This window comes from Brienomyrus brachyistius, chromosome 8 (genome assembly GCF_023856365.1).
Source record: "Brienomyrus brachyistius isolate T26 chromosome 8, BBRACH_0.4, whole genome shotgun sequence".
NCBI classification, from domain to species: Eukaryota; Metazoa; Chordata; class Actinopteri; order Osteoglossiformes; family Mormyridae; genus Brienomyrus; species Brienomyrus brachyistius.
Window position 1 is genome coordinate 9,047,993 of NC_064540.1, and position 12,601 is coordinate 9,060,593.

General features: G+C 47.2%; 1 protein-coding gene across 2 annotated transcripts in view; it reads left to right on the forward strand.

The window, feature by feature from the left end:
- Nucleotides 1-4,744: 4,744 nt before the first annotated feature.
- The window catches only part of LOC125748005 (rho GTPase-activating protein 39-like), a 28,825-nt gene continuing 20,968 nt past the window's right edge, over nucleotides 4,745-12,601 (forward strand). The window contains exons 1-3 of one of the 2 annotated variants that reach the window (XM_049023780.1): nucleotides 4,745-4,852; nucleotides 5,242-5,427; nucleotides 5,605-5,755. In XM_049023780.1, coding sequence (XP_048879737.1) covers nucleotides 5,742-5,755 — 14 coding nt within the window. In that variant the 5' untranslated portion in view covers nucleotides 4,745-4,852; nucleotides 5,242-5,427; nucleotides 5,605-5,741. The other variant, XM_049023781.1, reaches the window with a different exon arrangement.

Sequence of the window (12,601 nt, forward strand, 5' to 3'; positions counted from 1 at the left end):
TGGGTTTGGCTTGATGGATTCCTCCCTGTGGGCAGCCCCAAAGCCAGCACTGTGGGAATACTGTGGGGACACAGCACACTGCCGGCATCCTCTGGGCACACTGGGGGCCCTGTGAACACACTGTGGGCATGTTGTGGGCACACTGAGCACGCAGTGGCCATACTCTGGGGGCATCGCGCTTACTGTGAGCATACTGTGGACACACTGGGTGCACTGTGAACACACTGTGGGCATGTTGTGGGCACCCTGAGCACGCAGTGGCCACACTCTGGACACATCACGCTCACTGTCAGCATACTGTGGGCTCACTGGAGCAAAACAACAACAAATTTATTTTTGTATAACGCATTTTCACAACATTACATTGTCTCAAAGTGGTCAGAAGCCATAAGCAAATCATTCAGTACTTTGACTTGAGCGGTTTCTGTGCTACGGTTTGGTCTAAAGCCAGACTGGTATAATTCATTAGTATTATTTTTCTGTAGGAAAGAAGACAGCTGACGAACTACAACCTTTTCCATGATCTTTGAAATGAAAGGAAGATTTGAGATAGGTCCATAGTTTCCTAAAACACTAGGTTCAAGATTTGGTTTCTTTAGGACGGGTCTAATAACAGCCATTTTAAAAGGTTTTGGAACATATCCAAGCCTAAGAGATGAATTTAACACATTTAACAGGGTAGGGTCTAATCTGCGATGCAATTTCCTTGAAGAATTTTGTAAGAATTGGGTCTACAAGGCTAGTAGAGGATTTACAGGAGAAAATTAAGCTCAAAAGTTCTGATTGTTTTATAGGAAGTAAAGATTCAAAGGTGTCATTATTGGTAGGCATAAGACTAGCAGGAGACTGGCAGCCGTAGGTAGCTTTTATAAAGAATTTTTGAAGAGGTAATATTTTCACTTTACTCCAGATTTTTCATTCTGCAGAATTTATTGTGGGAATTTCAGTACGTTTATAATGCGTGTTTGTTGGCCGCTGGTGTACATGGGAGATTTGGGCTTCTGACATTCCTGAAGTCAACAATACAAAAAGGCAACTTATCAATATCCAGATACAACAAAAATAAATAAAACGCTGAAGAGTTTTTTCCAGTAACCAAAGCACTGTCCCCTCTTACGTTTGTTTAGCACCAACAGCGGTCAGCCGTGGAGAATAAACCACCTCTTAGATGCATGTATTTATTTCAATAAAACAAAACGGTAAAATTAGATAATCATTTAATCACTTAATATAACTAGAACTATTCTTCAGTGGCTATATATGTTTCATTAAGATATACGAAGACCAGCAAATGCAGGACAGATAACAACAGACTGTGTACAATGATAAATTCAGTGTTATGCCGTAACTTAGCTTATTATTCTTGTGCTTATGCTTCTACCTAAATAATCACTGTCCGCAGTGGACAGAATCAAAACCTACATATAAATTTGTGTAATATTTTTATGGGACTTACGATTTAAGACTAAGGAGACTTTAAGATTTACAGTGGAATTTATTAATGAACCGTATATCATTATGCTGGTGTGGACCAATTCAAAACCTCCGTTAATCAAAAGTCAAAGTGAACAAGTATACAGAGAAACGATATGGAAAAGCTCAGAATAGACAGAATATACATATAATTCAATTTTTACAAACTAAGTGGACAATTCCAACTAAGTGGACAGAGAACAGTGCAAGACAAAGAAGAGTGCAAATGAGCTGAGAAGTATTTTAAGTACAGTGACAGTAAGCGCTAAGAGCTTTCTGGTGCAGTAGCATAGTGCAAAATAAGACTGTTTTGTGCAATATGATATCTGTGTGCAAATACAGTATAAAAAGAGTATGGATACAGTATGGATACAGTTTGATATCAGTACAATATCAGAGGGTGTAGCGGCAGAGTCAGTTTAAAATGTAAAAATATAGGGGAAACTGTGTAGGTCAGGTGGGTTAAGAGAGGGTTGAGGTAGATTGGAGGACCCTGGGGGGCAGCATGGTGTTGAGAAGCCTGACAGCCTGGGGATAAAGCCTGTCCGATCTGGCTGTGATGCTGCAGAATCTCCTCCTGGATGGCAGTAGGGTAAACAGTTCCTGTGAGGGGTGTGAGGGGTCCTGCACAATGCTGCAGGCTTTATGAGCTGTCCTTGGGGTGAATGTGTCTTGTAGTGATGGGAGAGGCACCCCGATAATATTCTCGGCTGTTCTAACTATCCTCTACAGGCGCTTGTGATCGGAAACGTTGCTGTTTCCGTACCAGACGGTGATGCAGCTGGTTAGAACACTCTCAGTGGTGCCTCTATAGAACGTGGTGAGGATGGAAGGGAGAAGGCTTGCTCTTTTCAGCCGCCACAGGAAGTGTAGTCTCCGCTGGGCTTTCTTGGTTAGGGAGGTTGTGTTGGTCGTCCATGTAAGTTCCTCTGCGATGTGCACCCCAAGGATCTTGGTGCTCTCCACAATCTCCACAGCTGAGCCACTGATGTTGAGTGGAGAATGTGCAGGATGTGTCTTCCTAAAAGTTGACAATCATCTCCTTTGTCTTGTCAATGTTGAGGGACAGATTGTTGTGCCTGCACCATTCGGTCAGCCGTACCACCTCCTCTCTGTAGGCAGACTCATCATTCCTGCTTATCAGTCCCAGCACTGCAAACTTGATGATGTGGTTAGTGTTCTGTGAGGCTGTGCAGTCATGAGTCAGCAGGGGGAAGAGCAAAGGACTGAGTACACAGTCCTGGGGGGCTCCTGTACTCAGTGTGATGGTATTAGAGGTGTTGCATCCCATCCAAACTGACTGGGGCCTCTCTGTCAGGAAATCCAAGACCCAGTTACAGAGACTGGTGTTCATGCCTAACCCACTCAGCTTCACAGTCAGCTTTTGAGGGATGATTGTATTGAAGGCGGAGCTAAAGCCCATGAACAGCATCCTGACATAGGTGTCCCTTTTGTCCAGATGTGTCAGAGAGATGTGGACGGCAGTTGAAATGGCGTCATCGGTGGACCTGTTGGAACGGTATGCAAACTGAAGGGGGGGCTAGACAGGCAGGGGGACTTGTCTTTATGTGCCATGACCAGCCTTTCGAAGCACTTCATGATGATTGGGGTCAGTGCGATCGGTCGGTAGTCATTCAGGCACATCACTGATGATTTCTTTGGCACTGGGATGATGGTGGTGGAATTGAAACCTGCTGGGACAGACGACTGGCACAAAGATATGTTGAAGATGTTTGTGAGGACACCAGCCAGTTGGTCGGCGCATTCTCTGAGCACGCTACCGGGTATGTTATCTGGTCCTACAGCCTTGCATGGATTGACTCTAAACAGAGTTCTGCTCACATCAGCTGTGGAGAGACAGAGTACCAGGTCGTCGGAGGGGGGTGTCGTTTTCCTAGCAGGCTCCTTGTTCTGTTCCTCAAACCGTGCAAAGAAATCATTTAGCTGGTCTGGTATAGTGGCATCATTGTCAGTGCTGTGTGGATGGACTTGTAGTCTGTGAGGGCTTGAATGCCCTGCCACAAGTGGTGTGTGTCTCTGGTACTGGTGAAATGTTCGTTGATCTGCTGTGCGTAGTCCTGCTTGGCTCTCATCATCGCACGAGACAGGCTGGCTCCGGCCGCCCTGAGAGCGGCCTTGTCTCTAGGTCTGAAGGCTGCGTTTCTGGTGTTGAGCAGCGTGCGCACTTCTCTCATCATCCAGGGCTTTTGGTTGGCTCTTGTGATGATTTCCTTGGAGACAGTAGCATCCTCTATGTACTTAGAAATGTAACCAGTCACAGAGTCTTTGGACTCTTCCAGGTTGATGGAGTCACCATTCATTGCAGCTTCCCTGAAAATGTCCCAGTCGGTCTTGGTGGGACGAGATGGCACCAGCCGGCCACACTTTGATGCTTTTTTGGGCCGGTTTGGAGCATTTCAGCAGCGACTTGTTCGCAGGAACCATGAACACACTGATATGGTCCGAGTAGTGGAGGTGGTGGCGGGGACAGGCCTTGTAGACCTCACGAACATTAATGGATCTAAGTTATGTTTCCCAAATGCACAGTTGCTAACAACATTAACAACTAACATAGTTCATGCAACTGAACAGTTCCAGCTATATGTTGCTAACGGGAGTTTATGGGAAACGTACCGTTAATCTTTTATACACGTGGTCAAGAACTAATTGCAATCATGCACACAACTGAAAAAAAGTCTCTTAATGTGTAAAGTGAGGGGCATCTAGCTGTATCAACTATATAGACGCCATTTCTCTAGAATGTTCTGTCTTATATCTGGATCTTCAGGCTTACATAACAAATTTACAAACGAGAGGAGGCCATTCGGCCCATCAAGCTTCTTTGGGGAGAACTTAACTAATAGCTCAGAGTTGTTGAAATCTTATCTAACTCTGATTTAAAGGAACCCAGGGTTTTAGCTTGTGCTGCATTAGCAGGAAGACTATTCCATACTCTAACTACACGTTGTGTAAAGAAGTGCTTTCTTTACTCAAAAGTGCTCGTGATTAATAAATCCATCCACCTTGTTGCTGATCGGCCTCCTCCTCCTTTACCTTAAATGTCTCAAAACATTAAGATATTCTCATTTCAGGCTTCATCTGATCAAGAACACACTTGTTTAATTAGCAGTAGTAGTAGTAAGAGTAATAACTAAATTATGAATGACATAATTTATGTATGAAAAGCAGGTACAGAAAATGAATGTATAGACGGCATTTTTATTAGACCTTCTCGACCGACACAACCAGCAAGTGGCGCTGCGGGACTTTCCGATAATCTCGGAGGAAGAAAGTTTTAGAGGATTTAGAGGAATCAAAACGTGATGATAATTGCCGTCCATCGTCCATCCATCTTCCAACCGCTTTAAGGGCAGCACAGGTAACAACGCAGGGGAACATCCTGTACAGGATGCCAGTCCACTGCGGGAAATTTATTACATGTTTTATGAAGTAAACTAGTTATCAGATCATTCCCCGAGAGGAACGTAGCTTTAATGGCTCTGTGATATTTGTATAACAAGCCCCCTCACAAGGTATCAGGCGTCAATGCAAATCCTTCCTGCGATATCCCGGGAATTGATCGCTGAAATCCCGCATGCTTACCCTACTGCCCAACGGGCTTCTAACCCTGTATCCCGGTTTCTGAGCGTCATTCTGAGCACTGGCGGACTCTTTATCGCACATTATAATGTGAATTGTTAAACATGCATACACATGTAGAGAAATAATGATACTGTTTTTATGATGTTGACGTTATTCTTTCTACAGATCTATCCGCTCTCAGAGCCGTGTAAGACATAATGCGCCGGTAGGTCGCGCGCCATAGTAACTGACTGCCGAGAACAGCGTGTCTTTGGATAACGTGAAAAACGAGAACACCCAGGGGGGCCCAGGCAAGGAGGTGGGAGACGAGCAGCGGCAGGCTCTGGGTGCTGCTCTCACACTCAGCTGCGAGTCAGTAACACTACAAGCCCCTCTTCTATATATCTTTATATATATAATAATATTAATATTTGATCTCGTCGATACATTTAGGAGTGCATTCTAAAATTCATGCATCTGATATTGATTGTGTAAAATTAGTTTTAATGGGGGCATTCCTGGCTTGTCTTCGGCGTGTCCCGTCAGCAGCATCCTGCGGGTCGGAGATGCGCTCGGTAGCCTGACTGACCGAGCCGCTTCGGGGGCGGAGATACAACGAGGGACACGCAGTGCGGGAAGAACCTCACAGCTTCGTGCCGAGTGGCTCTTCGGACGATGTGAGCACGATGGCCGAGACAAGGTAAGCTGTTAAAAAACTTAAGCGGAGCATAATGGACGCTCGCCCGGGAAACTGGCGCTTTGACGGCAGTAAATGGTCACCTCGTTTGCTGGTGGGTGTTTAAATCGACGCAAGGTGCAGTGCGAATAGTAATCCGATAAAAGTTTTAAGGTTGCGTTAAAAGTTTGAATATTTCCTTTTCTTTGCTTGCCGACCCTGTGTTGCGTGTTTTATTAACGGGCGACTAAATGCAGTGACCCACAACAAGCACCTTAATTAGGGTTTTTGCGGTGCAAAGCAAATCGGCGTTTGAGCCATTACGTGTAAGGATATTGGGCTGGGGGGACACACGATCGCCATGCGAGGGTTATTGCGCACACGTTTGCTCTCTTACTTCCCCAAAGCGGGACACCGTGTGGTTTGAGCCCGTCCGGCGTGTTTGCAGCGGACGCACTTTACACCTGATCGCAGTCTATAATTCTCCAGTTGTGGAAAGGCGGTTATTATAATTAAATGGCTACATGAAAACTCCAGGATCAGCTTCGCTAGAATCCGTATTTAGACAAATCGGGGACGTATTTTTCAAAAGGTGCTCGATTTCCCCCCCCCCCCAATTTCTCTTAACTCCCAGACTTTAATTGAATTGCCGTGCGGGATTGATTCTGGGAAATACAGCATCGCTGCGTGCCTTGTGAAACGGGAATCTATTCAGCGTTTATATTTACAATAAACTACAACAGAATAAAACACGGTGTTAAATTTAAGTGTTTTCCGTTATGAAATATTATCGTTTCCATCATATATCGTCTGTAATCTGGAAGACAGTTTTTGTTTTTACTTGAGTAAAGATGCATTTGATCCCTTTCTCTGTGGTTACCCTTAAATTGCACGTTTCCTATTTTGAATCATCGTAAATGAGTTTATTTAACATCAGAGAAGTGAGAAAAGATGAGCGTATCTTAAATATATTTTTTAAAATACCCCTTTCCCTCCGTGCTTATATATATTTCTTTTTGATTTACTTTTGTGTGTACAGACCTATACTCTGACATTGCTGCTTTCTCATTATTGTCCCGCAAAGTAGTTAAAACTGCTTGGGAAATGTTCCTGCTCCATCTGAATATTACATGTGTTTGTGTGATTTGGATTATTTTTTTTCCTGTTTCCGCACTTAAGAGTAAACATTGCGCATCTATAGCTGGGGCGTTAACGTGTCTCAGGGTTCTTTGTATTTTTTTTTTCTTGTCGTACCCTGAAAGCTTTACTAAATTTAGACTCTGGAGTATGTGTCCGTGTGTCTGCTTTTCTGTGGCTTGATACTTTCCTCAGGAAGCTGAGTGAGCACGTCATCTCCAGCTCGGCTTATAAACAGACGGTCGGCTCCTCGGACCCCAGGGCGGCGTTTTCTGTTGTATACAGGGGCACGGGGACCCTGGCAGACTTAGAGGCTGCAGCAGAAACGAGCTGTTGCCCCCCCCCCCCCCCACAGACACACACACCTAGCAAAATATGCTGGGTTTGGGGTTTGTCAAAATCTAGCTAGGGGGAGCCAAGGTGCCATTTTGTCACGTGGCTTAGAATTTCTAGCCATGCCGTCCTGCGCATGAGGATCGAGGTACATCTTTGGTAGGCATCCGGCTGTACAGAAGACAGGTGAAATGCAAACTGGGAGTTTGATAAAGCTCTCTGGGAAGAAGATTAATAATGTAAATAGCCCAGAATCCTCTCGCCACTTGTATAGTGTGGGTGGAGATCGCTGGTGCGGTCATGGATGTTTCTGTTAAATGGACTTCCCAGACTCCTTTGCCTCACTCCAAATATGGAAAATGTGGGTGTGGTCATAGGCATGCAGGCACACCTAGTCCAGCGGTAAACACCTTTCCTCTGGCCTTCATTGCAAGAGGAGGGAGCGCTGGCTCTCCTTGCCTGTATGACTTTGGTATATGTCTCCCTTCTGAAAAGCTCCCAGATCTTGGGACTTCTGCTTCTCAGATCACATGGTGATTGTGGACCCGGCCCATGGTTCCCCCCGAACTGGAATGGGGGTTCCATGCTCTGTGGCACGTGAGCCACTTGCAGTCCTCGAGGTGACGACGGCCTGTGCCTCGCTCTCTTTGTGGTGAAGCCTAGTCAACTTCCGGTGCAGGTGACAGGAAGTGGCCCTCTGACACATTGTGAATGTGGCTGACATGTCACATGACATCTTGCCCGTCTTGTACTATCAAGGGCTCTCTTTGTTTGGAGGACAACAGCTAGGCCTAGCCCTCCAATAGCACCCTCCCACGCTGCCTTTGCTGGCGCGGCTGCATTGCACCCATGATCAGACGGCTGGCCCCACTGGGATGTCCATCTGATGACATTGCTGGGCTGTGCCACTTGTGGGCCAGTTTGACTCAGATATGTGATGGCTGGTAATCTCAATCTGGAATGCAACAAAAAATGTCGCATTAATGCTTCCAAATGAAAGTGAGTATAGATAATTAAACAAGAAGTGCTTGCATGTCCCTCCAGGGCATGTTGCAAAAACAGGACCTGGCATCACGCATGCTCACTGTCCGTGTGTTCCAAGTATTTTCTCACGTTCTTAACCAATCATATGGTATCGATAGAGGTCAAAGTGCAAATGTCAGAGGGCCAGGAATGACATATGGGCTTGAAGTTTGAACCCCGCATTTAGAGTCCACCTAGTCACTGTGAGTTTTTCTGTTTAAGTACAGTCTACGCCTTAAGTACGCCTGTTTAGTGTATCGGTGCTCACAGAGAGCAGAGGTGTGCCGGTTGCCCCCATCTGCCCTGGACCTGGTCAGTGCCCGGGTTGGTCGCCCCTCCCAGCCAAGCCTTGCTGCAGCTGTGTTTTATGTAGTGTGTGCCCTGCTGGTGGTCTGGCACTGTGGAGAGCCCTGCCCCAGACAGGCGCCCCCCCCACCTCTTTGCTGTACTTTTCTGCCTGCTTCACTTTCTCTTCCTCTCTGGGGTGAACAATTGACACATCTGAAAAATCACCACTGCCACTCGCATGTTGCAATTCTGCATATTTCTTTTTTCCAAACATAGACTTGTGAGATATGAAACCCCCCCCCCACCACCGTGGCAAACCCCCGCCTCAGTATTTCACTGATCTTCCCAAGGTCTGCTTTTCAGCCACGGGCTTGTGCAGCCTGGTTTCGGTTCGTCTTCCTGAATCCATTCGCTCGCGGTTGTCAGCTCTGGCTGCAATGTAGGGCTGGAACGATTATTTGACATAATCGGTGTTGTTGATTATAAAAATCTGTCTACGTGGAATTTTAGTGTGCGACGCGTTGTGTAAAACTACGTAAATGTTTTGTGAACGCAATGCACTGTGATAAGCTAAACGTATTGTAAAGGAAACTGCTTTATCCCCTCGGGTGCACGTTAACGCTGTCCTTTTAAGAATCGCGCAATTAAACAGTCTGCTAATAAGTGAACTTTACTGTCCACCTTATGATCTCTTCTCCACTCGAGAGCTACAATATTTTATTTATTGGACCTGTGGCATGATTTTCATTTACAATACAAAGTTATTCCGCTAATAAGCTGGCTAGTTGTTTCACTGCTGGCACCGTTAAAACTATATCAATTATTGTCTGAATTCTGATATAGTTTTGTCTAATATTGCAGATGCCAGCAGTGCCGCACTATTTTGCAAGGCATGCACTGGCCAATCATGTAGCACTTCTCTCATAAATATTAATGAGACATCTCCCACCATCCTGCAAAAAAGATATTTGTGTGTGGGAGGGGGTGAATTGTATTAAATGACTAACTTGAAAATAATTGCTTATCAGTAAATTTATCATCAGATAAATCGAAAAAATGAGTTATTTTTTCAATTATTTGACTAATCTAATTGGTAGATTAATCGATTAAATAAAAATCGTTTGAGACAGCACTACTGCATTGTGCCTGGCGTTTGTCCAGTAGCATATGTGTTCGAATCCCCTCCACAGAGCCTCTGAGTCTATGATCAGACAGGTTGCGAGTCACCCTGTTTATTTTCCTCCAGTGTATCTGTGTGCCACTGTACCTGTGTGTGAGAGAGAGAGAGAGAGAGATTTGTAGTTTATTAGAATTTTTTTCCTGTGTGACATCTTCGCAGTCACACACACCATGAGGAAGCTCCACCTCCTGCATCGCCCCCCCCCCCCCCCCCACCCCTGACTCCGCCCGCACCTGCAGGTCACCTTTGAGCACCAGGTCACAGGTCACGTTCTCATCTCTTCAGTCCTGCACCTTCAGGCTTATCCATCCACTCTAACATCCGCCTCCCTGGCGGCCTCTCGTCCAGGTAGTGCATTACTCATGCTGAGTTGAGCCCCCTTCCGGTATTGGGGGGCCAGATGGCCGTTGCGGGGGCGTATGGCAGGCCTGGCTAACCATGTGATAAGCGTGACGTGTTTGAAATTGCTGCCCCCCGCCCTCCTTCATCTGGACCAGGTGAGGTGTCCGTGTCTCGAATAAGTCAGAGATATGTTGCTGGGTTTTGAAGAGTGGGGGGGGGGGGGGGGGGGGGGCTCGGTCAGCTTTCATTTTTAGAACTTTAAAGCAAGAGGTTCACCGAGTGACTGAAAGGTCATCAGTGGCGCCTCCCACAGGTTGCCCTGGCATTATGTCGGCGTGGACGTACGAGAGAGAGTGGAGCAAATCGGGGATGGGGGGGGGTGTCGGTGGGGATGCGCTGTGCCAGGTTCTGCTGCCAGGGTGGACATGTGGGCGTTGGAGGAGTGCTGGAGTAACATTCTGGAAGGAAGGCAGGGTCCGCCGGCCGAGCCAGAGCCCCTCTCTGGGGCATGGTGGGGAGGCCAGCAAAGGGTCCCGCTGCCCCGGGGGTGCGTGTCCACGTGCATGCAAGTGAGCGACCGTTGTGATGCTTGTGTTTGTGCCTGTGTGTGTATGAAGGCCCTGGTGTGTGTATGAAGGCCCTGGTGTGTGTATGAAGGCCCTGGTGTGTGTATGAAGGCCCTGGTGTGTGTATGAAGGCCCTGGTGTGTGTATGAAGGCCCTGGTGTGTGTATGAAGGCCCTGGTGTGTGTATGAAGGCCCTGGTGTGTGTATGAAGGCCCTGGTGTGTGTATGAAGGCCCTGGTGTGTGTATGAAGGCCCTGGTGTCTGTGCGCTGTGGCCTACAACTCCGCCCCCCCCACCCTGAGGGAGCAGATGGTCAGACTTACTGCCCCGTGGTGCCGAGCTAGCGTAGCAGCCTGGCGTCGTGCGCTGGCCTGACCCACATAGGCTCCCTCTCAGTTTCCCCTGAGGGGTTCTGAAGGGTCCGGTACCTTCGCGGTCTGGGTTCTGTGCACCGCTATGCAGGCCTCGCACCCGGCTCTGCGGAGGAGGGGGATGGTGCCGTTCTGCTCCATGCCTGGAATGTCGGTGCAAGAATTCGCTTTTTTGTGAAGTGGTGTAATTAGATGTTATAAATGAGGTTTATATGCTGCTCTTTGCCCCCCCCATTACGTGAGGCAGCCACCAGCCATGGTGGCTTCCGGGGAATCGTTCACTTTCAGATCCTGGCTTCCCGGTTGGGTTTCCACTTGTGGCCATTCTCCCGGGCCATTTTCCGTGATGACTGGTCCAGCGAGAGAGAGGTATCCCTTATCCTCATGTGACATTGCTGCCCGCTTCTCTTTCCAGGGACGGTGATGTCACCGAGGGAATGAGGTTCCTTTCATTGCCCGACTTTTTACGCGTTTCTACGGGTGGGAACGATTCTCAAACCCCACATGATAGACAGCATGTTTACTGTAGCATGTTTACTGTGTGTTTATTTTTAGCTCGCCGTCACTGCATGGGCGCCCTGCGTGTTCACACGGGTCTGGCATGCCTGTCGATTCCTGAGTCAGGGTAGGTGACCTCGTGGTGACATCATCCTGGAAGGCCTCGGCCCGGTCTATGGGCTGAAGCTCGCCAGGACCTGGGTGGCGTGTGCATGGGGAGATGGATCCCACTTTCGGGGTGACAGAAGGCCAGCAGCAGGGGCTGGGAGGGGCCATCGAGAGATAGCAGTCAGGCTTGATAGCTAAAGCCTTTTGAAGTGCGCGATTCCGTAACATTTTTATTTATTATTGATATTTTTCTGTTGCTATAGCTACCTCTAGGTGATGTACCAAAGCACCACATGGGCCTTACGCTTGCTTCTGTTGGTTAGTCACAGCACCATCTGCTTCCTTGAAGTGGACATATCTCTGTGCATGTCGAGGAGTCAGAGGTTGTGGTAGGAGGACGGTCTCTGGGCTGTAGCCTTGGTCACCGGTGGGTGCAGCAGGTGGGCAGTGATAAAGGGGCTGTCTCTGGTGACTGTGGGGTCACAGGGTCAGGGTCCAGGAAGGCAGCGTGAGACGTACAGATGTCCGGACACCGCTGTCAGAAAGGCGGCTCTGAGTTGCGTCAGTCAGGGCCAAAGACCCGGGGATGGGTTAGCGTGCATCTGATCGCTCCGCTGCTCGGTGAGTGTGGGGTCTGCATGCTCTCCTTCTGTCATGAGGGTTTCCACAAGTTCTCCTGTTTCCTCCTTAAGTTCAAGCACTTTGTCATTATGTAACTCAACAAAATTACTTGTATGACAACCACAAAGGTGCATTTAAAAAATAGTTAGTAAATATAAGCTAAAGATAAAATGATCATGCAAAATATGTTCAAAATATCTGCAAAGATGTCGTATGCAGTGTTAAGTGTACAGTAACAGATTATTACTGTACATATGTACAGTGAATATAAAATGTACAAACCTCATGACAGGTTTAAAAAAAAAAAAAATGAGTCCACGATAAATCATTTCAAAACTTTTCCCACCTTTAATGTGACCTATAACCTGTACAGTTCAGTTGGAAAAACAAATCCTATAGGGGA